General features: G+C 64.1%; 3 protein-coding genes and 1 long non-coding RNA gene across 5 annotated transcripts in view; 2 read left to right on the forward strand and 2 right to left on the reverse strand.

Moving 5' to 3' along the window:
- The window catches only part of IPO9 (importin 9), a 39,386-nt gene extending 36,844 nt beyond the window's left edge, over positions 1-2,542 (forward strand). The window contains exons 21-24 of the mRNA XM_025285237.3: positions 258-380; positions 686-790; positions 928-1,004; positions 1,670-2,542. Coding sequence (XP_025141022.1) covers positions 258-380; positions 686-790; positions 928-1,004; positions 1,670-1,780 — 416 coding nt within the window. The 3' untranslated portion in view covers positions 1,781-2,542. The remainder of the gene's footprint in view (positions 1-257; positions 381-685; positions 791-927; positions 1,005-1,669) is intronic.
- Positions 2,543-7,705: 5,163 nt separating this feature from the next.
- LOC123333605 lies at positions 7,706-10,119 on the reverse strand. Its single transcript, XR_006550973.2, has 2 exons — positions 8,980-10,119; positions 7,706-8,938 (listed from the first exon to the last, which is right to left on the reverse strand). It is a non-coding gene; the product is annotated as an uncharacterized LOC123333605 (long non-coding RNA).
- Positions 10,120-10,819: 700 nt separating this feature from the next.
- On the forward strand, positions 10,820-13,583 carry SHISA4 (shisa family member 4). 2 transcript variants are annotated; one of them, XM_025285239.2, is made up of 5 exons: positions 10,820-10,978; positions 11,228-11,399; positions 12,082-12,215; positions 12,877-12,988; positions 13,104-13,583. In XM_025285239.2, the coding sequence occupies exons 1-5, from the start codon at positions 10,906-10,908 to the stop codon at positions 13,186-13,188; spliced, it is 576 nt and encodes a 191-aa protein (XP_025141024.1). In that variant the 5' UTR covers positions 10,820-10,905; the 3' UTR covers positions 13,189-13,583. The 2 variants fall into 2 exon arrangements, with proteins under 2 accessions (XP_025141024.1, XP_006078539.2); XM_006078477.3 differs by having other exon boundaries at positions 10,821-10,978; positions 12,821-12,988.
- A 507-nt stretch (positions 13,584-14,090) lies between these two features.
- LMOD1 (leiomodin 1) overlaps positions 14,091-25,204 on the reverse strand; it is a 31,909-nt gene continuing 20,795 nt past the window's right edge. Inside the window, exons 2-3 of the mRNA XM_006078465.4 lie at positions 18,054-19,487; positions 14,091-17,540 (exon numbers count right to left, since the gene is read on the reverse strand). Coding sequence (XP_006078527.2) covers positions 17,514-17,540; positions 18,054-19,487 — 1,461 coding nt within the window. The 3' untranslated portion in view covers positions 14,091-17,513. The remainder of the gene's footprint in view (positions 17,541-18,053; positions 19,488-25,204) is intronic.

Below are 25,204 nucleotides of genomic sequence, written 5' to 3' on the forward strand. Positions count from 1 at the left end.
AGCAGGAGACCCAGGTTCAGTCCCTGTGTCGGGACGATCCCCTGGAGGAGGGTATGGCTACCCAGTCCAGTATTCTCGCCTGGAGAGTCCAGTGGACAGAGGGGCATGGTGGGGCCACCGTCCACGGGGTCACAGAGTCGGACGCACCTGAGCAATCTGCACACACACACTCGGGGCCGCGTGTGGCCTGGGGGTGGAGTGCTGGGTGCAGCACTGTGTGGGGAGCAGCCCAGGGCAGCCTCCTCTCTCCTCCCCAGACCCCGAGCGCTGGACCAACATCCCTCTCCTGGTCAAGATCCTGAAGCTCATCATCAACGAGCTGTCCAGCGTCATGGAGGCCAATGCCGCCCGCCAGGCTGCCCCCGCTGAGTGGAACCAAGGTGTCCTGCATCCCCACATGCTCCCTGCCCACTGCTATGGGGCTCGCCTTGCAGGCCCGCGTGGGGCTGGCTTCCAGGAGCTGCCTGACGTGAGGCCACCCTTCCCGGCTGGCTTCTCTTGGGGGCCTCTCAGCCTGTTCCCGCCCCCCAGCACAGTCGGCTCTCAGGCAGACTGCCGGGAGGGTCTGCTCACCCCTGGTTCTCCCTGGGACTAGGGGCGCGGTGCAGGGACCCTCAGGGCCTTCCGTCCTGGCCAGTCTGGTGGGAGGGGAGGCACGTGCCAGCTGCTTCTCATCTCCGAGCAGACGACGCCAACGACATGTGGGAGGACCAGGACGAGGAGGAGGAGGAGGAGGAGGACGGCCTGGCTGGCCAGCTCCTGTCCGACATTCTTGCCACGAGTAAATACGGTGAGTGCGGACAACAGCCGTGCACACGCGGGGCCAGGAGGTGGGGGTGTCCTCGAAGGGCGGCACCTGGGTTTTTGTGCCCCTTGAGCACAGCCCCGTGGGTGACACTTCCCACCCTGCTCCCGATGTCTCTGCAGAGGAGGACTACTACGAGGACGACGAGGAGGACGACCCCGATGCCCTGACAGACCCGCTCTATCAGCTCGACCTGCAGGTATGGCGCCCTGTGAGCGAGGGGCTCCTGGTGACCGTGCTCGCCCCAGTGCCCGTGCTCCCCCCGCAATGCCCCTGCTCCCACCCTGCTGCTCCCTCCTCCCCCCCGTGCCCCTTCCTCCCCCTGGTGCCCCTGCTCCCCACCCCGCTGCTCCCTCCTCCCCTTCCTCCCCCCGGTGTCCGTGCTCCCCCCCTGGTGCCCCTTCCTCCCCCCGGTCCCGGTGCTCCCTCCTCCCCCTGGTGCCTGTGCTCCCCACCCCAGTGTCCGTGCTCCCCACCCCAGTGCCTGTGTTCCCGACCCCGGTGCTCCCACCTACCCCCGGTGCCCCTGCTCCCCACCCTGGTGCTCCCTCCTCCCCTTCCTCCCCCCGGTGTCCGTGCCCCCCCCCCCCCCCCGGTGCCCCCTCCTCCTCTCTCCCTCCTCCCTCCTTCCTCAGGTTCACTCAGTACTAGAATCCAGCTTCCTGCAGCTGTCTTGTCAGAGTCCTCAGGGTGGCACGTCATCAGGGTGGTGTGCGAGGCCTGGTCCTGGGAAGTGCCTGTGGCCCTCCGCCTCTGGATTGAACCTCGCCAGAGACTGGACCCTGGGGTGTGGGCTCTCGTCTGAAGGCCAGAGCCCGGCCTGCCCTGGCTGCAGCCCTCAGGCGTTCCCTTCCCGCCCTCTAGGCTTACCTCACAGACTTCCTCTGCCAGTTCGCCCAGCAGCCCTGCTATGTGATGTTTTCGGGCCACCTCAGCGACAGTGAGAGGCGGGTGCTGCAGACCATCGGCATCTGAGGGGAACCCCGCCCACCGTGCCCGGTGTGCAGCCCTTCCTGGCCTTGGGACTCTCTCTTCTCAGCCTGCAGTAGCGGCCTCGGGCGACGCTGACGGTCGAGGCCTGGTGGCCTGTGCCTCGCGGGGTGTGCACTGGAGCACCGGGTCCTCCCACTCGAGCCCCTCTGCGCTCCAGGCCTCTGCCGGCCAGGCCAGAGCACACTGCCTGGCACGACCATGTTCCTGGTTATGGGCCCCCACCTGGAGCACAGGAAGTCACGACCATTCGTCTTCTAGGATGGACCTGGTGTTTCATAGTCCATCTGATGTGTTCCGCTCCAACTCCCCTTGCAGAGAAGTGGGCTTTCTGCCCTCACCCGCTGATGCACTTGTCTCGGGGCCAAGGGGAGCCCCCCAGGGACCCTGTTCCTCCTGCAACCCTGAGAGTCCCCGTCCAAGAAGGCCGTCTTGGTTTTGCCTCATTGCATGACAGCCCCTCCCCGATGCTGTTCCTCGTACATGCACGCACACGAGGTTAGCCAGACAGATGGCAATTTGGTTTTCCTTTTTTAGAAAAAAAAAAAAAAAAATGGAAAAACAAATTTTTTTAAAAGTCCACTTGCCCCCACCATATTTAACATGCCTCTTGCACACACGCCCCACACACAGCCTGATACTGAGGCTGTCCCTCTCCCTCAGGAATCCTCTTAAGGTGGGGACGTTGTGGCCCTCACATTTGCAATGTGTATTTTTCTAGGAGAGTAAAGTGATCTTTACAAACGAGTGCGGTCTGCATGCTCTCTGATGTTGGCACTGCCTCCTGTCATTCTCAGAGGAGCAGCGAGGTGAGGGGCCGGGGCCGGGCGCAGCCCCGCGGACTGTGCAGCTGAGCCTCTGGGAAGGGCCTCCTAGAGATGGAGCTACGTGCTCAGTGTCTGGGAGGGAGCCAGTGGCCCTGCGCCCCCTTTTCTGGTCGTGCCCATACCAGGGCCTGTGTTGAATGGCTGCGGCGTGTCCCTTAAGGCAGCGGTCTCTCAGCAGGGTGGGCTGCAAGTGCAGCTGACTAGTTCCCAGGGAAGGCCCGGGGCCGCTGCGGGAGCCTCGGGCTCAGTGTCAACAGGTGTGCCTCCCGCCCACCTCGCCCCCAGTGGGAAGCTGGAGGGGCAGGTTCTCAGCGGGGCTGCCAGCCCGGCCCCGGCCTCTCCCGCTGCGCTCCCTGGAGCCCTTGACGTGCAGGCCCTTCCTATTTCCCATTTGCCTTTACGGCAGGTGCACAGATATGTTTCCCTTCTGTTGACGAGGAAGCGCGTTTAGGGGCTACATCCACTCAGCAGGGAGTGGAAAAGACCTCCCGGAGGCCAGTGGTCCTGACAAGAACTTACCCTCTGGCTCCCCCTTCATGTCCGTCTCTTTGGCCAAAGAGAACTAGCTTCCAGGTAGGAAGGGCAGGGCTGCCTGCTTAGAAGGACTGGAGGTTCAGGGTGAGAAGTCGAGAAATGGGCGCCCTGACCCTGGAGGAGAGCGGCCAGGACATCAAGGTCTGTAGCCGGGACGCTGGGCCTCAGGGAGCTCGGAGGGGAGGGGGGCGCAGACCACACTGGGAGCCAGAAAGGACGTGAGAGCCCAGCTCCCGTTCCGCCCCGAGAGCGCCGGCCCATAGGGACTGACGTGAAGGATGCGGGTGACTAGAGTATGCGATGCCAGATGGGCCTCAGTGTCTGATTTTGTTGACAGACCAGATAGGACAGCAAGCGGCAGCCGGCCGCCAGCTCTGACCGCAGAGTAGCCCGGTGGGTTGTCTGTGGCGTGCCCAGGGCGCTCTGCCCTCAGCCCCCATCTTGTAAGGCCGACGAGGGGTCATTTCACGCCTTATCTTCCAGAAGACTGTTTGAGGCCATTTACAGAAGTAACTGCTGGACGAGGACGGGGACACCGATCAGGTTCTCAGGTAACAGGGAGTCCCTGGGAAGGCTGTTAACTTAGAATCCAAGCATCTCTACCAGAGCAAACGTTGGCACAACCTCTGTGTAAGCTTGTTCTCAAAGGTGCTGGTTGATAAAGAGTCCCTGTGAAAACACCCAGGATTCCCGAGCGTAGAGCAGTGCCCGCACGATCCTGTGCCGGTGACGGGCGGTGCAGCAGGAACTGTCCCTGCATCTGTAAAACCCCCGTGTAGACTGAGGCTGGGGTCAGGACACGGCGTCCGGAGCCCTGTTGGGCCACCTCGGCCTTCCTGTTCCTGCAGCGGGCCCAAGCGCTGTGTCCCAGCTTGCTGCCCAGCCAGGACTGCGTGGCAGAGGCGGCGCGTCCGCAGGGGGAAGGCCAAGCAGTGGACTCAGGTCGGGTCGAGGAGAGAGGCTCAAAGGGCTAGGGGACTCAGGCAGACAGGACTCTGCTCTGGAAGCTTAAAGGGGCCTGTACTTGGAAGGCGCCCAGCGGGCCCATGGTCACTAAGGAGATGGGAACACACAGCCAGCTCCTGGCTCCATGGCATTCCAGCAAATACCAAGCCCCTCACGCGCAGGGCCCCTTCCGCCAGGAGCCAGTCTAGCTGGGGATGCTAAGCAGCACAGTGGGCCTGGGGACCTGACCAGATACATCAGTTCTGGGTTGAGTGCCTGCTGCCCAAGAGGAGGAGGGCAGAGGCGGTTCTCTTGGGGGGCGGGTGGGGGAGGTGGCTGGCAGCCGCCCACCTATCAGAAGCACGCGACGTCAGGGCTGCTCTGTCACCTGTGACCTCGCCTAGATTCTCTGCTGAGGACCCTTGACCACAGCGAGGGACGTTGTGGGCAGTCAGAAGCCCACAGAGAACTTAGAGGTGGGCCTAGGTTCTCTGCATCCGAGGTTCAGCCAATGCGGGACGAGGGGCGGGGTAGCCCTGGAGTTGCTGGTGGAGAAAGCCTGCGTCATTGTGGAGCTGTGCAGTGGAGACCCGTGTTGTTCCAGGGTCGGCCCTGGCCGTGCAGAGCAGGGGCCTGTGTCCACGCCCTTTGCAGGTGGAGGCACAGAGATAGAGTCAGGGCTGGAAGCACCGCCCTCCCGTCCTGCCTCCTCAGAACCCGTCCTGCCTCCTCAGAATTCGCCCTGCCTCGGGGCTGTGGCTGCAGGTGAAGACGGGGCTGGACTCCAGGCCCGTAGGTTCAGGCCGGGAGGGTGTCCTCTCCCTGCCCTCCAGCTGCCCCACCTCTGTGGGGTAGTCTTCCTGACTCCCTGGGTTAGGGTGACTCAGCTCACCTCACACCTGCTGCTGCTGGATCAGGGCCTTGGGGAGCCTTTGCGGGAATGGCTCCAGCGTCCCCCCTGCCTCCCACCTGATGAGCGGAGCGTTTCCCAGGCACCTGGTGCTGCCGTGAGCTGTCTTAATCTGCTTTCACTAGGTTTTTGCCCCTCCACTTGTTCCGGGAACTTGGCTGAGTTCTTGCATTTCTTTGCCTTAGTTGCTTTTGCAGGGGGAAAGCAGAACTCTGAGGATAACCTGCTTTTGGATGCTAGGTTAAAACCCCGAGTGAACTGAGGTTAGGTCCAGGGTCTTAGGGGAAGCGAGGGAGGGAAAGAGAAGGAAGAGGGCTCCCAGAAGGAAGGGGATAGCAGTCTGGGGACCCGATGCTGGCCGAGCACCAGGGCTCCCTGGCGGGTCCCTGTGCCTGGGTCACACAAACTGAGGCTGCTGGACGTGCAGGCCCCCGAGCCCTCGACAGAGCCCACCCCCAAGTTTGCACTGTGTGAGGTCCTGAGACCGTGTGACCCCGGCTGGCAGGGGAGCGAGCTGTAGGGACCGCGGCCTGAACTGCTTGCCAGCTGGGAGGAGAGACTGTCTGACCTAAGGTGACGGAAGGGAAAGAGGTGTGGCATTTCTTGCCCCCTGGATTTGTGGCCACGTCCCTCCTCAGCCTAGCTCCCCTTCCTGACCTTGGGCTCACTCGCTGGGCAGGAGGCTGGTCAACTGAGGCCCTGCCAGGGCCCTCTTGCAAATTGTTTCCAACTGAACACGCAGAGAGAGGACCAGAGCCCCCGAGCTGGCTGACCTGCAGTTGTAGGGGGTGCAACTGAACCCCTGCACTTACAAGTTTGGAAGCTGAGGCCCAAGGGGCCCTCTCCAGCCCGCAGGGCAGGGCTCCTCTGCCCCAGCCAGAGGTTCCGAGCAGGCACCCCGCCCCGCCACATCCCGGCCCTGCTCTCCATCCCCGGGGCCACGTAGGGTGAGCAGACGTGACCAGTCCATCCTGGGGAGCCGTACGCCGGGGGCATGGACTCCAAGGCAGCCGCCTTGTGCCCGGTGGTGTGGGGCGGTGATGAGCTGAGCCCCCAGTGCACCACCAGCCTCCACACCCAAGCCCAGCCCTACACGGCCGGCCTCGCAAGGACAGCCACCATCCTTGCCTCGCAGAGGGCTCACCGGGTCTCGGCTGAAAATAGACCTCAGTGGGAAGGGTCAGTGCGGGTGGACGCCCGTGTCCACAGACCTCCCAGGAGAGGGAGTGGGCAGACAGAAGAGCTGCAAACAGAGCCTCCTTCGTCTCTTCCCCTCAGCTCCCAAAATAGCGCTCGTCGGCCCCCGCCCTGCCCAGCTGGCCTGGCCACGGACCCAGGAAGGTGCCACCTGAAGGTGACCTGGCTACCCCCCCAAGCCCCTCTGGCTGGCGGCCCCCAGGGCCAGCCAGTCGCTGCCCCACTGCGGCCTGAGGCTGCCAGGTTCGGCCCAGACCCCCTGGGCCCCGCAGAGACACCTGGCACTCAGCGCCCTTCCTGCCAGGCTGCCCCCATGCCCCCTCTCCCGAGGACTGAGCCAGGGACAGCCTTCTGTCCACAGCAAGTACAAGTCACGCTGGACACCAGGAGGGCCTCCTGATGAAGGAGGAATGTGTGTTTGTTGGGGGCTAGTGAGCGCCTGTTCCTTCAGTGCAATGAGACTGCATTGGAGGAAAGCGTGTAGTTCTCTCTGCAGGAGCTGGGTGGACAGAGGCCCACTGGGCAGGGAGGGCAGGGTGTCCACGGGGCTCTCCCGAAGAGGAGAGGTGGAAGCCCCAGGGCCCAGGGCCCCGGGAGGCAAGGGAGGCCCCAGGGATGCCATTTGGTCTGCCCTGACCTGGAGAGGCGCATCAGGCAGATGGGAGGAGGCCCAGCCGGCCACTCAGCCGGGCCGCGGGATGACTCAGCAGACGCTGCGGCTGAAGCCCCGGGCCAGGCCCAAACTGGGTCACGGTCCCGCTCCTCCCGCTCCTGCTGGCCCGGCTTCCCACCCCGAGGTCTGCCCACGGATGTGGCCCGCACACCAGGCCCGGCTCAGAGCGGTTCAGACCTGATCCACGAGAGGCAGAAGGACGAGTGGACCGGCTTGGGCTTTGAAGTCACAGAAGTCCAACTCTGAGCCCCAGCCTGGGAACGGAGCAAATTAAGTTCTTCCAGCGCCGGTGCCCTCGTGGGTACGCTGGGACACACTCACCTGCAGAATTGCCGGTGTCATCAGCCTCCACGCCCAGTCCCCTCTAGTCCAGGGACGGCCTGGCCACCCCCGGGGCCCGGAGACCCACTGGGGGAGGCAAGGATGCTGCTGTGTATCTGCCCACAGAAGGTGCAGGGAAGCCCCTCCAGGCCTGTAGGCCTGTACAACCCCCTCCCCAGTCCCCAGCCTTCCCACCCAAGCCTCCCCCTCCCTCTCCTCCAGCCCAGGGCCCGGCTCAGCACGCAGGCGCAGGCTCCAGCCCCCCGAGTTGAGGAGCAGCACCCCCTCCTACCCCACTCCTGTTCTCCCCTCTGACCTGTCTGATCACCTCCCGTCATCTGCGCTGAAAAGTTTTCCTAGAATTTTGCAATCAGAAAATCACTGCTGTCCTGGTGAGCTAGAACCAGGCGTGTTAAGTTTTAAGGAGAACTAGGTGGAGAAAAAAGGGTGAAAAGCAGAGACACAGCTAGAAAGAGAGGGGGTTTGGGAAACAGGTCATTTTGTTTTACTTTGCTTTACTTTGTTTCATTTTAATAGGAGAGACTTGAGGTTTTGTTTCCTAAGGAAAGAGGAACCAAAGGCACAGAGAGAAGGGATGCTGGAAAAGACCCCCATCAGATGGGCTCTGGGCTCAGGTTGGGGCAGGGCAGGAAGAGACAGCCCTCCATCTGCCCGTCGAGCCCCAGCAGTGAGGGCTGGGGACTGCAAGGAGCACGGGGCCACACGGTCCCTGCACTCGGCAAGTGGATGCGCTGCCGGGTGTGGGGAGCTGGGGGCTCTATCCATCCGTCTGTCTCTGCGGCATTTATGGCTTCATCCTTTGTCAGGACAGACGTCCGCTCCCCTGGCCCCCATCAGACGAGCAGCCACGTCCTGGGCAGGAGCAGACCCTCTCCTGGCCTCTGCTCTCCTGGAGGGTGCCAGCACCCGCGGGGCAGGACAGGGCCGCGCCTGCCCCCGCCGCCCTTCCCAGCCTGTTCAGGTTCTGCTGGGCCTCCACGCCTCGATGTTGGAGACACTCGCCATCTGCTGCTGGGGGTGGGAGCGCCGGGACTGATGGATCCTCGTGATGGGCACTCGAGACTTCATTCTGTTTAAGATTTATTTTTGGCTGTGCTGGGTCGTCGTTGCTGTGCAGACTTTTTTCTGGTGGGGGAGAGTGGGGCTATGCGCCAGTTGTTGGGCTCAGCTTCTCACTGCGGCGGGTCCTCTTGTTGCAGAGCGTGGGCTCTGGGCCTCAGCAGTTGATGCACGGGCTTGGTTGCCCCACTGCATGTGGGATCCTCCCGGATTGGGGATTGAGCCTGTGTCTCCTGCACTGGCAGGTGAATTCCTTACCACTGAGCACCAGGGAGCCCCAGACCTTGCTGTGTTACCAACTTCTCTACGTGACCTGCCGCCGCGCTCCTTGTACTGAGCGCACTGCACACCACAGCCTCGTGCTCAGTGCACCGCACAGCCTCCATGCAGCACTGTCCTCTGCTAGCCACCTGTGCACAGCCTCCATGCAGCACTGTCCTCTGCTAGCCACCTGTGCACAGCCTCCATGCAGCACTGTCCTCTGCTAGCCACCTGTGCACAGCCTCCATGCAGCACTGTCCTCTGCTAGCCACCTGTGCACAGCCTCCATGCAGCGCTGTCCTCTGCTAGCCACCTGTGCACAGCCTCCATGCAGCGCTGTCCTCTGCTAGCCACCTGTGCACAGCCTCCATGCAGCGCTGTCCTCTGCTAGCCACCTGTGCACAGCCTCCATGCAGCGCTGTCCTCTGCTAGCCACCTGTGGGTTCTCTGTATCTACAACTCTATTTCTGTTTCATGTTTGCTCATTTGGGTTTTGTTGTTTTTGTTTTTTTAAGATTCCACATGTGTAATATCATACACTACTGGTTTTTCTCTGACTTGTTTAACGTAGGATAATACCCTCCAGGTCCAGCCTGCTGTTGGAAATGGCAACATTTCGTTCTTTTAAAAAAATATTTATTTAATTAGTTGCAGCACATGGGACCTAATTCCCTGACTAGGGATCGAACCCGGGCCTCTTGCATTGGGAGTACAGCATCTAAACAACTGGACCACTACAGAAGTCGTGTTTATGGCTTCGTAGCATTCCATTGTATAGCCGTACACTTCTTTATCCCTTCATCTGTTGATGGACACTTAGGTTGCTTCCATATCTTGACTATCGTGAATAATGCTGCAGTGAGTGGAAGGGTGCATATGTCTTTTGAAATATGTCTTTTCAACTAGTGAATTTGCATTCAGGTGCACACCCAGGAGTGGGATTGGCCGAAATGAGCGGTGATTCTTTCTGTCACCTCCATACTTTTGCCAGTGCCCACACCAATTCACATCCCCACTAACGATGCTCCAGGGTGTGAACCTTTTCTCTGCATCCTCACCAACAAAGCTGTTGTTTGTTGTCTCTGAGGACAGTCATTCTGACAGGTGTGAGGTGACACCTCATTGTGGGTTTGAAGCATTTCCCTGATGATTCGTGATGCCGAGCATCTCTTCATGTGCCTGTTGTCCATCTATATATCTTCTCTGGGAAAATGTCTAGTCAAGTCTTCTGTGGGTATTTTTTTTTTTATGTTGAGTTGTCTGAGTTCTTTGTATATTTTGGACATAAAGGTATAACCCTTACAGGATATACCACCTGCAGACACCGTCACCCACTAAGCAGGTGAAGCCGCTTAGATTGAGACTGCCTCTCCCACTTACGGGTTCTGTTACCTGAACAAATCCTTGAACTGCCCTGAGTCCCAGCTTATGTCTATAAAATGAACTGATAACACCAGTGAGCTTGATTTAGCTCATGGGGTTCTGGGGAGCCCCAAAGGAGGGGCCTGTCCGAACACCCTGAGGGCTGCATGCAGAGGGGCTAAGGGGGCCTTGGATTTTCTCCCTAGCTTAGGCCCTCCACATTCCTGGTCAGGTGCCCCCAGAGCAGGGGCACAGCCACCGACAAGCTTGCAAGGACACTAGGACCCCTGGAGGGGCCACCCTATGCTCTGCACTACCGCGGTCTCTCTGTGGGGTCGCTCTGTGAAGAAAGGGGTTTCCACTGCCAAGGGCATCCGGCTGGACGGGCCCAGGTGGTCCCCGCGGCCTGCCATCCGTATTGGGAGGCCCTAGGCTGGCCACTCGGAGGGGGAAGGGGCACTCAGGGAGCCAGCGCATCTGGCAGGGTCCAAGTCTGCCGGCCCGCTGGGACAAAGCTGCTCTGAGCAGCCTCTCAATGGGCCCCTGTGTTCTGGGGTGGGGGGGGGGTGACTCCCGGCCCCCCGACTCTCCTCCCTGCCGCCAGCGGAGGACGTCCTGCTGGACGCTGGGCAGAGGAGGTCCTGCGTCAGGGGTGGCCCCTGCGCCTGAGCGCTCGGAAGTGGCACCAGGAGCAGGGCTTCTGGGGGCGGGGACGCCGATGGGCGAGGCAGCTAGAGGGCCGAGGGCCAAGAGGCCCTCCGCAGCAGGGCCCAGCGGCCGCCGGCGCGGGGCGGGCTGGGGAGGCGGCTGGGACCCGGACCCCCGCGGGGGGCGTGGCCGGGGCGGAGCCCGGAGGGCGGGGCGCGGGAGCAGGGTCGGCGCAGGCCGGCGAGCCCCGCCCCGAGCAGGCGGAGAGGAGCCGAGGAGCCGGCGGGCGAGCCGGCCCGCGGAGCTGGGCGGCGGCGTCGTCCTGTGCGCCCCGCGCTCGCCGCGCCGCACCATGCCGCCCGCCGGGCTCCGCGGGGCCGCGCCGCTCGCCGCGGTCGCGCTCCTGGTGCTGGGGGCGCCCCTGGGTAAGGGCCCGGGGCGCGGCGGGAGGCCTCGGCGCGCGGCCCCGGGGCGCCCGGGAGATCCCGGCGGAGCCTCGGCGTTTTAGGGTCCGTGGGAAAGGTGCGGGAGCTGGACGGGGGGCCCGACCCTGAGGGTCGAGGCCGAGGCCTCCGGGCGCAGGGACCAGGGTGGAGCTCCGGGCAGTGGAGTGGGGCTGGGGCGGCCCGAAACCCGGCCCGCTGGCCACTGGGCACCTCCGCCGCTGCCCGCAGCCCTGGCTGGCGAGGACTGCCTGTGGTACCTGGACCGGAATGGCTCCTGGCATCCGGGCTTCAACTGCGAGTTCTTCACCTTCTGCTGCGGAACCTGCTACCAGCGGTACTGTTGCCGGGACCTGAGCCTGCTCATCACCGAGAGGCAGCAGAAGCACTGCCTGGCCTTCAGGTGGGCGCCGGCCTCCCCTCCCCACCCCCTCCGGCTCTTAGCCGACACCCTGCCTGGGCCCGAAGCGGGGCTGGAGCTCCAGGGCGCAGGAGCTCCAGGAGGGGCCGGCCGGTGACCGTCATGTGGTCATCGCGGGCTGGGGCTGGGCCGGGCCCTCCCCCCGCCCGGGCCTGTGCAGGGCGGGGGCAGGGGCAGCCCCTGGCCCAGCGGCGCTCCAGCCTCTGGCCGGACTGGTCCAACCCCCAGTCCGCCGCTCACCAGCTGTGTGATCTTGGGGAGGACAGGTCCCGGGTGGGTCACTGTTTCCTCCTCATTAAGGGGGGGCGCACAAAAGGGGCTTTCAAACTTGTTTTGGGAGGAGGAGACGCTGACATACAGAACATGTATGGGGAGGCAGTGACCGAGCGCAGTTTGAGAAAGGAGCTCTGCCCGTCAGGCCTCCTGTGTTGGGAGTCCAAGCTGTTCAGTCCTGGACTCGGGTGCACGCAGCAGCCCCTGCAGGGAGGCCGCTGCTCAGGAGGCTGCCCAGCCTTCGGGGAAGCGCGGTCCCCAAGCTCTCCCCAGCGGGGCGGAGAGAGCCCCGCGTCTCTCTGGCCGGGGGGTCCAAGCCAGCATGGCGGTCTGTGTGGCGAGGACTCCCCGCGTGAGGCTGGAAGGTGAGGAGACCTGTTCTTTGTCCAAGTCCCAAGACCATAGCGGGCATCGCCTCGGCCGTGATCCTCTTCGTGGCCGTGGTGGCCACCACCATCTGCTGCTTCCTCTGCTCCTGCTGCTACCTCTACCGCCGGCGCCAGCAGCTGCAGAGCCCGTTCGAAGGTGCGTCCGTCCGTCTGTCCACATGGGAAGGGGCGGGGGTGCCCTCGGAGGGCACCAGAGGTCAGGAGGTGTGGTTGGCAGCAGCGGGCCCCTCTGGACACACACCTGCCTGCCTGTCACCCCAGAAGCCAGGGTGCAGGGACACGTGTGAACCCTGGGTACACGGATGTACCTGCAGCTTGGGCCGTGCGCGTGCACATGGCTCTCAGGAAACAGCAGGCCGGGCCTGGAGCGTGAGCAATGTTGGGTGCGCTCCGTGTGCAAAATCCTGTGCCTGCACACGGGCCCAGGCCTGGTGGGTGTGGGAACGGTGACCCTGTGTGGGGTCAGTGTGAGAGGACCCCTCAGAGGCAGCTCTGCTAGGCCGGGGCAGGGCGGGACACCCCCCAGGCCAGTGCTGTTTGGCCCAGGAGGCCTCTGAAACCCTGAGTGGGCACACTGCTGAACCCAGACCAACCAGCAGGGGCCACCTCCGGGCGCCCTGCTGGACTTGGCCAGGCAGCAGGGTCTTGGGGCAGAGGCAGCAGGACCCCGTGGGCCAGAGGGGCAGGGACGGCGTCCCATGGAGGCGGTGCCCTGAGTACTGGTCCTTGCCCCCCAACCAGGCCAGGAGATCCCCATGACAGGCATCCCTGTGCAGCCAGTGTACCCATACCCCCAGGACCCCAAAGCCGGCCCCGCACCCCCACAGCCTGGCTTCATGTACCCACCCAGCGGTCCTGCACCCCAGTATCCACTCTACCCGGCCGGACCCCCAGTCTACAACCCTGCAGGTGAGTGGGCTCAGCCTCCTGCCTGCTCCGCCCTGGGGGTCCTGCAGCCTGGGTCGGGGTTCCTTCGCGCACTCCTGGGCCACCCCGACCCTCACCTTGTCTCCTTGGCTTACAGCTCCTCCCCCGTACGTGCCACCCCAGCCCTCCTATCCTGGAGCCTGAGGAGCCAGCTGCGTCTCTGCCGTCCCTCAGGAGGCTGAGCCTCTGCCCGGCCCCGGGGGTGGGCAGGGGCGTCTGCTCGCCAGGCCCCAGGCCCAGCTGCGCCCTGAGACCTTCTGGGAATGGAGCCCCAGGGAGGAGGAACAGGAGCTGAGCTGGAACTTGGCCGTGACTGAGGGGCGGGTGGGGAGGGCCTGGGACATGCAGACTATTTTTAATCAGGAGTGGGGGAAGGGCGGGAAAGCCTGCATGGCCCCTGCTTTCTTCCAGCCCTTCTCCTCCCAGGACCCCGGGCCAGGAAGGCTGAGCGCCTCCTGTTTGTCTGCCGTGGACTTGGGGCTGGGAAGGCTCCACCAGCCACCGGCAGAAGCCCCCCCCCCCCCCACCGGCTGCCCCAAGGGCTGCGCTCCGGGGGATTAAAGCCGTGGTGACATAACTCTGCTGGGCCGTCCACACCTCCTGACTCTGCGGGGGAGGGCAGGGACGGTGCCCGAGCACAGGCAGAAGCCCTGGGCTGAGGGCTGCCAGAGCTGGGGAGGCAGATCTTGCCACCGTGGGGGGCCGGGTCCTCGTGGTCCCGGATTCCACACATGGGTCTGGCGTGAGAGGCACCTCCCTCCACCCATCTGAGACACCTGGACTCGCCCTTGTCCCCCACCGACTGACCTAGGTATGTTTCCCAAGGTCGCCGGGTCTCCGCTTCCTCATCTGTAGAGTGAGGGCGCTGCTTCAGGGGTACAGGAAGCTTGTTGGAGCTGCCCTTCCCCGTCAGAGGGCCTTCCCTGGACCAGCGGCTGAGAGGAGCCCGGCCAGGCAGGTGCTGTCAGCCGCCTCAGAGCATCACAGGCGCCCAAGACACAAGGCCCCCAGGCCCACTTCAGTGCCTCTGCTGTGTCGGGCCGGTCCCCTCCCGCCCCCTGGCCTGGTGACAGATCCAGGAAAGGAAGCTCGATAGACTTTAATTCACGCGGGGAGAACACCAAGTCAGCTTGGAAAGCCCCTAAGCCCTCCAAGCCCTCTCTCAGTCCCCTCCCCTCCATCCACTCGCCCTCCGGCCCCACTGCAACCTGCTGGCTCCATGCCTCAGGCCTCAGGGCGCTGCGGCCTGGTCTGGACGGCCGTCCCTCGTGCTGGCGGCGCACAGGGCCCGCTGGATGCTCTTTTCTCACAGTGAGGGCGGGGAGCTCTGGGCCAGCTGCTGTGGGGCCAGGGCCAGACCTCTACCTCTGGACCTGACCTGGGTGAAGGGGAAGCTTGTGCTGCAAGTCCACCTTTCCCGAGGATGGGGACGAGAGGTGGGCCGCGGGTGTCCTGGCTTCCAGGCCACAGCTTCTGCCAGCATGCTGGGAGAGGGGTCACCAGGTCATCCCAAGGTTTGGACAGCCCCTCTCTCTGTCCTGAAGCTGGGAGGTGGAGGTTTCCAGGGCAAGATTTCTGCATTTCCCTGAAAGATGAGATGTTAATGAATGCAGGGCCATGCCATCCGGAATGAGCTTCCTTAAGTCAGCAGCCTGGGGCCAATTAGAAATTGCTCCATAGTCTAGGATGGGAGACAGATTATCCCAATCAGAGCCCCCTACCCCCTCCCTCCAACATGTCCAATCAATTAACTGCTGCTGCTGCTGCTGCTAAGTCGCTGCAAAGCACTGCAAAAAAGAGAATTTTAAGAAAAAGGGGAAACCGTGCTGGAGTGCAGCTTTCACGTGGTGGCAGCAGAGGAGGCCCCTCACATTGTCTAGCTGGTAAACAGGGCACCGCCCTAGTCTCTCCTGGGACCCAACACCTCACCTGGGGACCGGGCACAGCTGCTCCCCCAACACCCCTGAAAACTGGCAGTCGCCCTACATGATGGTGTTGGGTGGAAGGAGCCGTGACCCTCAGGGTTGGGTCAGCAGTGGTATAAGTGGGGGTCCTGCTCAGCTCGGAGGAAGCAGCAGGACGCTGGGGGGCCAGGGAAGCGGGGGTGGAAGGGCCCGCATCCTGGCGTCAGCGAGGCCTGCGGTGCTGGGGAGCCTGAGTCCGGAAGAGGACGGCAGGGAGCGGGCTAGGGCCCGGGTGCCTGGAACATACAGTCAGGGCCCGGAGCCAGGGGTTAGCAAGACAGCGGAGCGCGGGGGCGGTCAGGAGCGGGAGGAGGCTGAGAGCCCGATGGGCAGAGCAGGGGAGGCCGGAAGAAGTGTGCCCGGTGGGGCGGGCAGCGTCTGCCCCTCGACCACCTCCCCAGCGGGCCGCCCCCACTAGGCTCCCCAGGCCGGGTGGTCCTGGTGGGTGACCCGCGTTCGGATCTCTCGCCTCTTAGAGGAGCGCCTGAGCGGCCTTAGGCCCCAGGCCCAGCCCGGGCCTCCTGCGAGAGCGAGCGGGCCGAGGGGCCCTGCAGCCCGGAGACCCCGGGCCCGTACACGCCGCCCCCGTCCGGGCGCTCTTCCGCGGACGGGCCGGGCCTGGGGCTCCGCCGGCCCCCGGGCGGGGTGCGGAGAGGGTAAGGCGGCTGGGAATCCCGGCCCAGGTTTGGGTCCGGACCCGTCAGCTAGGGCTTCGGCCCCGCCTAGCGAGCCCTCCCCTCAACACGGCTGATCCCAGGGCGGCCCCACCCCCCACCCCGCCCCGCCATCCTGGCCTTCCCGCGGGGCGGGCCGCGCCCGGTACAGCCGCCCGCCTTCCGTCCGCGCGCCGCGCAAGGCCCGGCCGCGTCTCCGCTAGGAGGCGCCGCGCCGTACCCGAGGATGGGGACGTCATCCGCCTGCAAGGGACGCGAGGGGGCGGCGGGAAGGGTGATGTCATCGGCCTGCGGGGGAGGGGCGGGGAGGGGGACGTCATCGCCCAGCCGGGAGGCGGGGGAGGGGACGTCATTCTCCTGCGGGGGCGGCGGGAAGGGTGACGTCATCGGCCTGCGGGGGAGGGGGACGTCATCGCCCAGCGGGGGGCGGGGGAGGGGACGTCATTCTCCTGCGGGGGCGGCGGGAAGGGTGACGTCATTGGTCTGCGGGAGCCGCGGGACTAGGCGGGAGAGCGGACAGAGGGCGTGCAGAGGGCGGGGCCTGGCCCCCCACACCCAGCCCCAGGCACAGCGTGAGGGGTCGTCCCCTCGGGAGCCTCGTGCCCTGAAGCGGCGGCCCGGCGGGGCCTCGAGGCCCTGGGCGCCGCGCGGGGCCGTGCGGCCGGCGGGAGTCGCCCTCCGGCCCGGTCGTGTCCGCCGTCGGTCACGGACAGGTGGGCAGGGGCGGGGGCCGCGCGCAGGCGTCGCCCCAGGCCCTGACTGGGCTCCCGGGGTCAGGCGCATGGTGGACGCGGGGGACGAGGCCCCAGGCCCGGCGGCAGCTCCAAAGCGGAGAGAGGCCCTTGGCATCCAGGCAGTGGGAGTCGGGCCCGGGGGCACACCCGCTGGGCACTGCCCCGCGGTCATTCACCCTCGGCCCTCCTGACCGGGGCTGCTCGGGGCGCCGGCCCTCAACCCACACCGGGAGGCGCGGAGCGGCGCAGACCGCTCGCCTCATGTGGCCACTGAGGCCCTGGCTCCGCCACCCGCCTCGGCGCTGCGCCCAGGGACCCCGGGCAGGACCCCCTGAGTGAGTCCGGCCCTGTGGGTGGCTAGGCAGGGCGGGGAGTCTGCGCTTCCCGAGCAGGGGTGAGCGCCAGGACTCTGGGGACAGCACCCACGTGGGCACGGCCACTCACAGCTGAAGGCTCGTATATATTATAAAATCTCACGGAGGACAGATCACAGCTATCTGAACAGCAGCAGGTGAGTGTGAGGGAACGTCTGCTTTGGCATCCAGTCTTCAGGTCCAGCGGCTGTCTGTCCTCTCCCCCTGCCGCAGCCCACCCCCCACAAGGCCGCGCCCCTCAAGTCCTGTGCTTAGCGGGGAGGGGTGTGGGGTATCCTCAGCGCCTCCGCCCTCTCCCCTGAGCCCTTGGCCCTCCAGTCTTACACCCTTGCCCCACACAGGGAGCCACCAGCCCAGCGGGCTTGCCCCCAGGGCTCCTCAGAGGCCTGAATCCTGGCCCTGGGGGCAGTGGGCCCACGCGTTGCATGGCCCCTGAGGGACCCCCCTCCCAGCTCCTAGGCCTTTGGCAGCTGGCCAGCCTCAGGCTCCAGGGGTGTCGTCTTCTCGGTCACGTGCTAGTAGGACTCTTCTCGTCCAGAACCGCCGGCTCCAGGGATGAGACAGTGGTGGAGAGCGCCAGAGACAAGAAAAGAAGCGAGGGGAGAAGGTACCCTTCGTGGAGTGGCCGCGGCCTCCAGCTCCCCCAGAGCAGGGCAGGGATGTCCAGAGCAGGGCAGCTGGCGTGGCGGGCGGGGTCCGTGCGGCCCTGGGAAGCGGGGCCTGGGCAGGTGTGGTGTGGCGGGCGCGCCGGCAGCTCGGGCCTACTGCAGCAGCTTGGGCACCTCCACCTGTCAGGGCAGAGCAGACGGCTTAGAGGAGGGGGCCCCAGGGGGCCCTGGGATGCCTTGCCCTCCTCTCCTCCTGGGCTCTCAATCAGAGGAGCTGCAGGCAGAGGAGGCCCTTTCCCTTTTCTGTAAAAATCTGATGCCATCCGATGACTGGGAGGACAGTCGAGGTTGCACTGTGTCTCAGGAGGGACCTGGTCAGGAGGGGCGGGGTCAGCCTGGAGGAGGAGCTTTGAGAAGCCGGCTCTCCAGGGACGGACTATCTCTTGAAGACCTTTGGGGTGACCTGACCTCTAGGGCCTGACTGGTTCTAAGAGGGGATTAGAACCCCTCTAAAACAAAGGCCATGTGGGTCTGGGGAATGGGAAGACTTTGAGGAAGTGTCTGAAGGTGCTTCTCCACTTGCGGGAGAAACATGGGGGACGGGCTAGAGGAAGCTCCTGGGAGGACGGACAGATGCCCTGGAGGGAGTGCAGGTCCACCCCCCAGCCTCGCCCCGTGGCCAGGAGTGCCCACCTTCTTGAGCTGCTTGAGGTTGCTGGAGCGGATGGCCGCCAGCAGCTGGTCCCGGGAGTTCTTCTCCTGGGCAGGGAGGGCCTTGTCGCCCATCTTCCGCTGGGTGGCCGGGGACAGCGAGTTCCTCAGGTTCTCCATGATGAGTGGGGGCGCCAGGGGAGGCGGTGGTGGAGGGGGCGCGGCCGGGGCACCCCCTTTGCCCGGCGAGTTCTTGGGAGCGGCCTTGGGGGGTGGCTGCAGGGAGGGCCTGGGGGAGCCCCGGGCGGGGGGCCGGGCCTGGGGCACCTCCAGCAGCGCCTTCCCCGCCTGTGCCTCCTGCGCCTGCCGCTGCTCCTGCAGCCGCTTCTGCCGCTGCCGGTCCATGTTGCGGCTGAGCAGGTTGGTGACGGTCATGCGGGGCCCGGCCAGCTCGAAGTGGTAGCCCAGCTTGAGCAGCGTGGTGTTCTCCTTGAGCAGCTTGGCCATCTCCATCTCGGTCTTGCCGCCGCAGATGTGGCGCTGGTTGTGGAAGCGCAGCTCGGTCAGGGAGCTGTTCTGCAGCAGGGCCCGGAAGATGGCCAGGATGCCTTTGCTGGTGATGTGGTTGGAGTCCAGGTTCAGGCTGGTGATGGTCTTGTTGGCCTTGAGCATGATGGCGATGGCGAAGGCCACGTGGTCGTCCGCCCGCGTGTTGGCCAGGGCGAAGACCTTGACGGCCGTGTTGAACTCCAGCGCTTCGGCGAAGCGCACCAGGATCTCCGTGGTGATGCAGTCCGAGTTGTTCACATTCACCTCAGTCACCTCCGGGTCGTTGCTCTTCACCCTCTCCAGGGGCTCATCGAAGATGCTGGGGGTCGCCTCCTCCTCGGCCTTGGCGGGCCCATCGGCAGGCTTCGCAGGGGCACCAGGGGTGGGTTTCTCTGGCACTGGGGTCTTGCTGTCTTCTCGGGGGGCCTTTGCCTCACGGGGCTCCTCCTTCCTGGCCTTCTCTTCCTCCGGCCTGGCGGCCCTGTCCCTGCGTCCCCCCTTCGGCTCCTGGGCCTCCGCCCGGGTGTCCTCGCCCGTCTGCGGCCCCTTGGCCTTCTCAGGCACCGCCGTCTTGCTCGCCGCCTCGGGCTGCTCGCCCTTCTTGCCCTTGTCTCTGCTCACATTCCTCTGCTTCTCCTCATCCTTCCGGGGGGCGGCCGGCCCCTCCTTCCCAGCCTCCTTCTTGTCCACCACGGCCCTAACCCGGCCCTTCTCCAGGCCCCTGACGAGCTTCTCCTCCTTGGGCCTCTCTGCACTCCTGCCGTCAGCTTCGTCCTTGTCCCTCGAGATGCTTTTCTTCATGCTACCCTTCTTGGGCTCCTTCCCCAGGTCTGAGTCCCGTCTGGGGCCCAGGGGCTTCTTGCCAGCATCTCTGCCCTTGTCTTCTCCCTTTTTCGCATCTGTCTTGGTCTCCACTTGCTTGCCCTCCTAAGAATGCAGAAAAGAAAAATAAACATGAGGAGCTGGCTGCAGAGAGAGAGGAAGGCGCCCAGGGACAGTGTGGGGACCTCCGAGCGGTCTCCGCTGACAGCACCGTGTGGGGCTGGGGTCGCGTGCAGAGCCCGCGCTGACATCGGACTCAAAACCCCGCCTTGTGAGGTCCCGGAGGGAGCCCTGGAGGCTGCAGCCCTCACCCCCAGACCTCAGGCCCAGAGCCACCCTCTCTGTCTCGGGCAGCTGGGACGGGGAACCTGCTCAGCCTTGCTGGAACCTGAGGCAAAGGGGAACGTCCCCAAGGCTGCTGCTGCGTTTCCTTGAGATTTTACTTCTTTGTCCATCTTTGGATTTTTTTGCATGACACTTCATTTTTTACAGTATTCATTCACGCATCAGTTGTCTTGATCTCTGGGTTCATGGGCATCCATGTTTCCTGTGCTCTGGGCAGGAGCCCCGGGGCCTTGCCTGGCTCCAAGGAGGTCAAGTGAGTCTCAGGTCCTGGGGTTTTACAGCCAAGACTTTCCCAAAGGAAAAAAATGGTTGGAGAGAGCAACAAAGGCCTGATCATGCTTTATTTTCTCAGTTAGGGATATTTACAGATCCTGCCTACCATCCTCATTTCACAGAAATAGGAACCCAACAACAAAGAAGTGTGTATTTTCGAGCACATCTCTCCCTTTTGAGTCAAGGCATGGTCGCCACGCCTCCTATCTCAGCCCTGGAAGGCGCTCTGCCCGGTCACCCGGCTCGGGAGCCGAGAGAGGGGAGGGGAGGGGGCTCTGAGCCCCACAGTGCCCACGAGCCCCCAGCAGCGTGGCAGCCGGGCCTGGGGTCAAAGGAGGGAAAGGGGCGCATTCCAAGACGCTGGTTCCCAGGCCATGGTTTTGTTTGTTTGTTTTCCATTTGCGACATACATTTTATTGTTTAGAAATTGCCTTCAGAGTTATCATGAAGCACCTTCATCAGGAGATGCCTGTAGGAATCCAGAGTGGAAAACAGGGACAGCCAGTCCGTCCACAGGGCACAAGGGGACAGCCCACCCAGGTATAGCCCAGCACCCCTCACGCTGACCCAGAAAATGCCACAGGTGTGGATTCAAAGTGTGACCTCAAACGACAAACGACCTAGCTGGCAGTGCCCAACAACAGAATCCACAGAAAATCAAATCTGTTATGACCAGCATTTCTACCTGAAGGAAGTTAACCTCCTGACTCAGCTGACCTTACGAAGAGAAAGTGAAGTCGCTCAGTCGTGTCCGACTCTTTGCGACCCCGTGGACTGTAGCCCACCAGGCTCCTCCATCCGTGGGATTTTCCAGGCAAGAGTACTGGAGTGGGTTGCCATTTCCTTCTCCAGGTGACCTTATTAAGTTTTTATATACTATTTTAAAAGCAAACCAAGTGCATATTGACATGTTTAAAAAAAAATTGTATAGACGTGAGGTTTTCAGGGGTTGGTTATTTATAACCTGAAGACTGTGGTCTGATGGTAACAATATGGGATGTTCCTTTATATCACATATATGTGGCTTTTTGAGAAGCCCACATTATTTCCCTTCTTTTCCCAGTAAGGACTTTGCTAAGGACCACTGCTGTCTGTGAGGAGCCTGGGATCCACCGGGTCCTGCTGAGATGGGCGGCGTGGGGGGCCGCTGTGCTGAGCTGGAGGCGGGGGCGTGAAGTCAGCACCTTATTCTGAGAGCCGTGGGAGCAGCTGAGTTGCCTAGGACGAATTCTTAGGCTTACTGTGTGAGTGTGATGGACTCCAGAGCAGCTGGCACCCTGAATGCCGCGTGCCCTTAGCAGGGGGACGACGGCCTGACTGCTGGGACGTGTGCTGTCTCTAGGAGCCGCTGGGGGGCTGGAAGCCCACCACCGCATTCTGAGCCTCCCCACCCCGCCACGCCCCCAGAGGGGGACTGCTCGGTCCTGTGGAAACAGTGTGTTCTTGGGCCGCGAGTACAGCCCTCGGGGACTGGCCCGGGGTGTATTTAGAAGCCGGCATCCTTGGCTCCTCTGTGCGGCAGAGGGCCTGGTGAGCCAGGGCCTTGGAATGCACACTCCCTCCTCCTGCCCCGCAGGCCTGGGTCACAGCACAGCCCGGAGGCCCCCCTCCACCCACTCACTCTTGGGCTCGCAGAATCAGGTGACCCTTTAGAGCAGCTTCAGCCTGGGCAGGACGGGTGTGACCGTGCCTTGATTCAAAAGGGGGAGAGAAGCTTGCAAATACAAGGCGGGCAAGGGGCCTGGTGTGTGTGGGGGGGGTGTCTGCAGTTACCCTTTTAGGACGCTCAGACCACCCACCTACAGCCTGGCCAGGTAGCCCCTTGGCCCCCTGGCCCCCCAGGTTCAGAGTGGCTCCATCACGGATGCTGTCCACTCGAAGAGCTAGGCTGAGGCTGGGCCCGGGGCCCTTGGCCCCAGACGGAGGTGAGGCCCCCAGATGGGCAGCCCTGCTGCCTGCTGCCCCCAGAGTTCCCACAGTGCTCATGGGCCTCACCTAGGGAGGGGGACCTGGGGATCCAGAGAGATAGCTTGGCTGACTTCACCCCCTGTTTGGGAGAACCCAGGCTGCAGCCCGTCTCACTAGCGGCCCCCAAATTGATGTAACCTCCGACCTTCCCCAGGGGTTGTGGGGCAAAGCCGCCCATCCCCGCTGCCAGCAGGGGTGAGCCTGCCTCCTGGTGCCCAAGCCCGCCCCCAGCACGTCCGTGTTCTGACCCCCCCCTGCCTTTGTCCTCACGGGCTCCCCCACACCTCCTGGGCTGGGACCTGCTGCGTGTCTGTGCCAGAGGGGGTGCACCAGCCCTTTAAAAAGAACCTAATGAAAAACAGGCGGTGGCGGGGGGTGGCGGGGGTTACTGATTAATCATCGTTTCCTCCAAACAGTCAGGAATGAGTGGGGCTGGGGCTGAGGACGCAGATGCTGCCTTAAAAGGAGAAGTGGCCCGCGCCCTGCAGGGCTGGTTTCTGGGCAGCAGCTCCTCCCCGCTTATCTGAGGAGAAGCCAGCCCAGAGCTGGGGGTGCGTCCTGCTGTGCTTCTGCCCCGGGCCCCTCCACTGGGAGGGTGGGGTGGGGGGACTGGACCTCCATGGGCAAAGGTCTGCAGGCCTCTGAACGAGGCTAGGCAGTGATGCTTTCGGGTCGAGGGAAGCCACGGGGGTGATTTGGGACTCCTCATGGAGACAGGAGAGTAGAAAGGATGACCTCGGAAAAACTCTGAGGCCCTGTGAAGCGTGGCAGGGGCCTGCAGTGGGTCAGGGTCAGGGTCAGAAGCAGCTCCTGGCTCCCGAGTCCCTCAGGCCCTTGGTCTGCACCTTCGCTTGGCCGGGACCCGGCGACAGGTCTCTGGCAGGCGGGACGCAGTGTCTGTGACCCTCGGGCCCCAGCTGCCCTGTCTCCTGGAGTCTTGTCTGATTGGACAGGGAGCCTTTCCCACTTGCACTGCCAAAGCAGGAGACAGAGGGAGCCTGTCTGTCAGGAGGTCCCTAGAGGTGAGAACCCTGGGGGCAAAGGCCAAGCCCTCCTCTGCCCATGGCTACCCTCGCTCAGGCCTGGCCACCCACACGTGCCCTGCAAGCCCAGGTCCTCTCTGTCCTTCCTGTGACCTGTCACCTGAGAAGGAGTGGTCCTGGCCCGAGACACCTGCAGGAGACGTCTGCAGGCCCCCAGAGGGAGGAGAGCCTGGGGAACACCTCCAAAGTGAGTGGAGTGCAGGGCTGCAGGGCCAGCTCTGCTCGCTTAGGAGGGGGCACGGCCGCGAGGCTGACCACTGCTCTTCCCCCCCAGCAGGACCCGGGACACTGCCCAGACGCTCTGCGTCCGCAGGGCCGCGGGGGCCTGAGGGTCTGGTCAGGGGCAGGGACTCGACTGCCAGCTCTCTGTCCCCAGCCTTCACCGAAGTCCTGGGGGCACAGACAGCCTCGGGGTAGGGCAGGGCGCCTTAGATGTCAGCCTTTCTTCTCCCGGGCTGCTTCTGGCTCCACTGCCCTGGGAGAGCACCCAGGGGCCTTCCTGCTCCGAGCTCAACCCCCCTAGCTCTCCCTCCTGTCCTGCTCCCGCCCTCCCCACCAGCCCCTTGGGGTCTCACAGCTGGGCTCATGTCCGCCCCACCCCATTCTCCTGTGAGGCTCTGGCCCCTGAGGACCCCCGACGTCAGTCCCTGCAGCCGTCAGGGTCGTCTGTCTACACGGGAGGGCAGGACGGGGGAGATGGGAGGAGCTGGCCACAGGCTGGGGGCCCTGTTGGTCCCCGGGAGGGCAGCTCCCTTAGAGGGCTGATGTGACCACAGGAAGGGGGAGCGCAGGGCCGGGACTTGTGGGGACCTGGGGTGCTCACTCCCTTCAGCCCCCTTGCTTTCCAGGCATGGGAGCCTGGGCTCTCCCGAAGTTCAGTTCCGGGGGAGTCCGCTGCCTTGCGGGAAGCTCTTCTGGGTGCTCCTGGGGTTGGGGGTTGGGGGGGCGGAGGTGCCCATGTCCCTGGGGGTCTGTGGGCAGGAGCCTCAGGGGAGGCCGAGGCCAGCTCGTTGGACCGAACTGTGGCTCTGCCACAGCTGAGCTTCCTGGAGAAAGCCACAGGCCCGGGGGCTGTGGAAAAAGCTCTGCCTGCTGCACGGGCAGTGTTCGCTGGCTTTGCAGGAAACCTGACCAGCTTGGAGCTGGGGGACCCCAGGAAAGGCGGGCATTCTCCTTGGAAGCATAATTGGGGCGCTCAGGGCCTGTACACATGCTCAGCTCCAGCCCGTAACTGGCGGCTGGTTGGCCCCCGCAAGCGGGGCGGGGAGTGGGGTTTCTGTGGTTGGCTGGGCTCTGGGCCCCGCGCTGTGGGTCATGGAGCCTTCCCTCACTGTCTGAGGCCCAGGATGCCCCACGTTCCCAGCTCCCGGCACGAGGCCGCACCGGGTCAGGGCCTGTCAGGAGGGCGGCTGGGGGCATCGTCCCCTAGCAGTCCATGTGGACCCAGGGGAGGGCTTGGGCCCAGCCTGCCGCCCATGGGTGGACGGGCCGCGTGCTGGCTCCACCCGTGGGCCTGCCCTGGAATGAGCGCCCCTCGGGCACAGAGGAGAGCCTTGTGCCAGGGCATCCTGGAGCCTGGCGGGCTCTGAGCCCAGGGACTGTGGGCAAGGGGCTCAGAGGGGCCGCCCTGGAGAGGCTGGGCTTAGCAGGGCCACCTGGGGACTGCCTGGCCAGGATGGGGGGGACCCCCAGCATCCTGCCAGTGAGGACCTCGGCGGCATTCCCAGCTTCGGTCACGTCTGTAGAGGGCATTGTCGCCCCCTCCCCCCCACACCCCGCTCTCCGAACCCTCAGCCAGGGAACCTCCGACACCCGCTGCCCAGACGGTGGCCGCCCCCGCCCCCGCGCGTCTCCGTGAGGCTGTCTTCGTCACCAGTTCGCACAGGATGAAGCTGAAGCCCAAGACCACACAGTCCCCCGTGGAGGCCAGGCCTCCAGCCCTGGGGTCTGAACCTCTTCCCCTCCACCCAGCATCCTGCTTCCCAAACTCTGCACTGAGGCCTTGACACCAGCCGTCCGTCCAGCTACTCCTGAGCACTCTGTCCAGCTGTCTGTCCAGGCAGGCAGAGTGAGCTGAGCTTCAGGCTCAGCAGGAGGACACTCGGGAGCCTCACCTGGGATGGCCTCCCTGAGGGTCTCGGGCTGCACTGTCCCCATGGGCCACACTGTCCCCATGAGCCTGTGTCTGCCCGA

The sequence above is a fragment of the Bubalus bubalis genome, chromosome 5 (genome assembly GCF_019923935.1).
Source record: "Bubalus bubalis isolate 160015118507 breed Murrah chromosome 5, NDDB_SH_1, whole genome shotgun sequence".
NCBI lineage: Eukaryota > Metazoa > Chordata > Mammalia > Artiodactyla > Bovidae > Bubalus > Bubalus bubalis.

Excerpts from the sequence above, each read along its gene's own strand:
- SHISA4 (XM_006078477.3), top strand. The coding sequence starts at position 10,906 with ATGCCGCCCGCCGGGCTCCGCGGGGCCGCGCCGCTCGCCGCGGTCGCG. Across the intron at positions 10,979-11,227 it reads GGTGCTGGGGGCGCCCCTGG|CCCTGGCTGGCGAGGACTGC; the intron begins GTAAGGGCCCGG and ends CGCTGCCCGCAG. Across the intron at positions 12,989-13,103 it reads CCCAGTCTACAACCCTGCAG|CTCCTCCCCCGTACGTGCCA; the intron begins GTGAGTGGGCTC and ends CTTGGCTTACAG.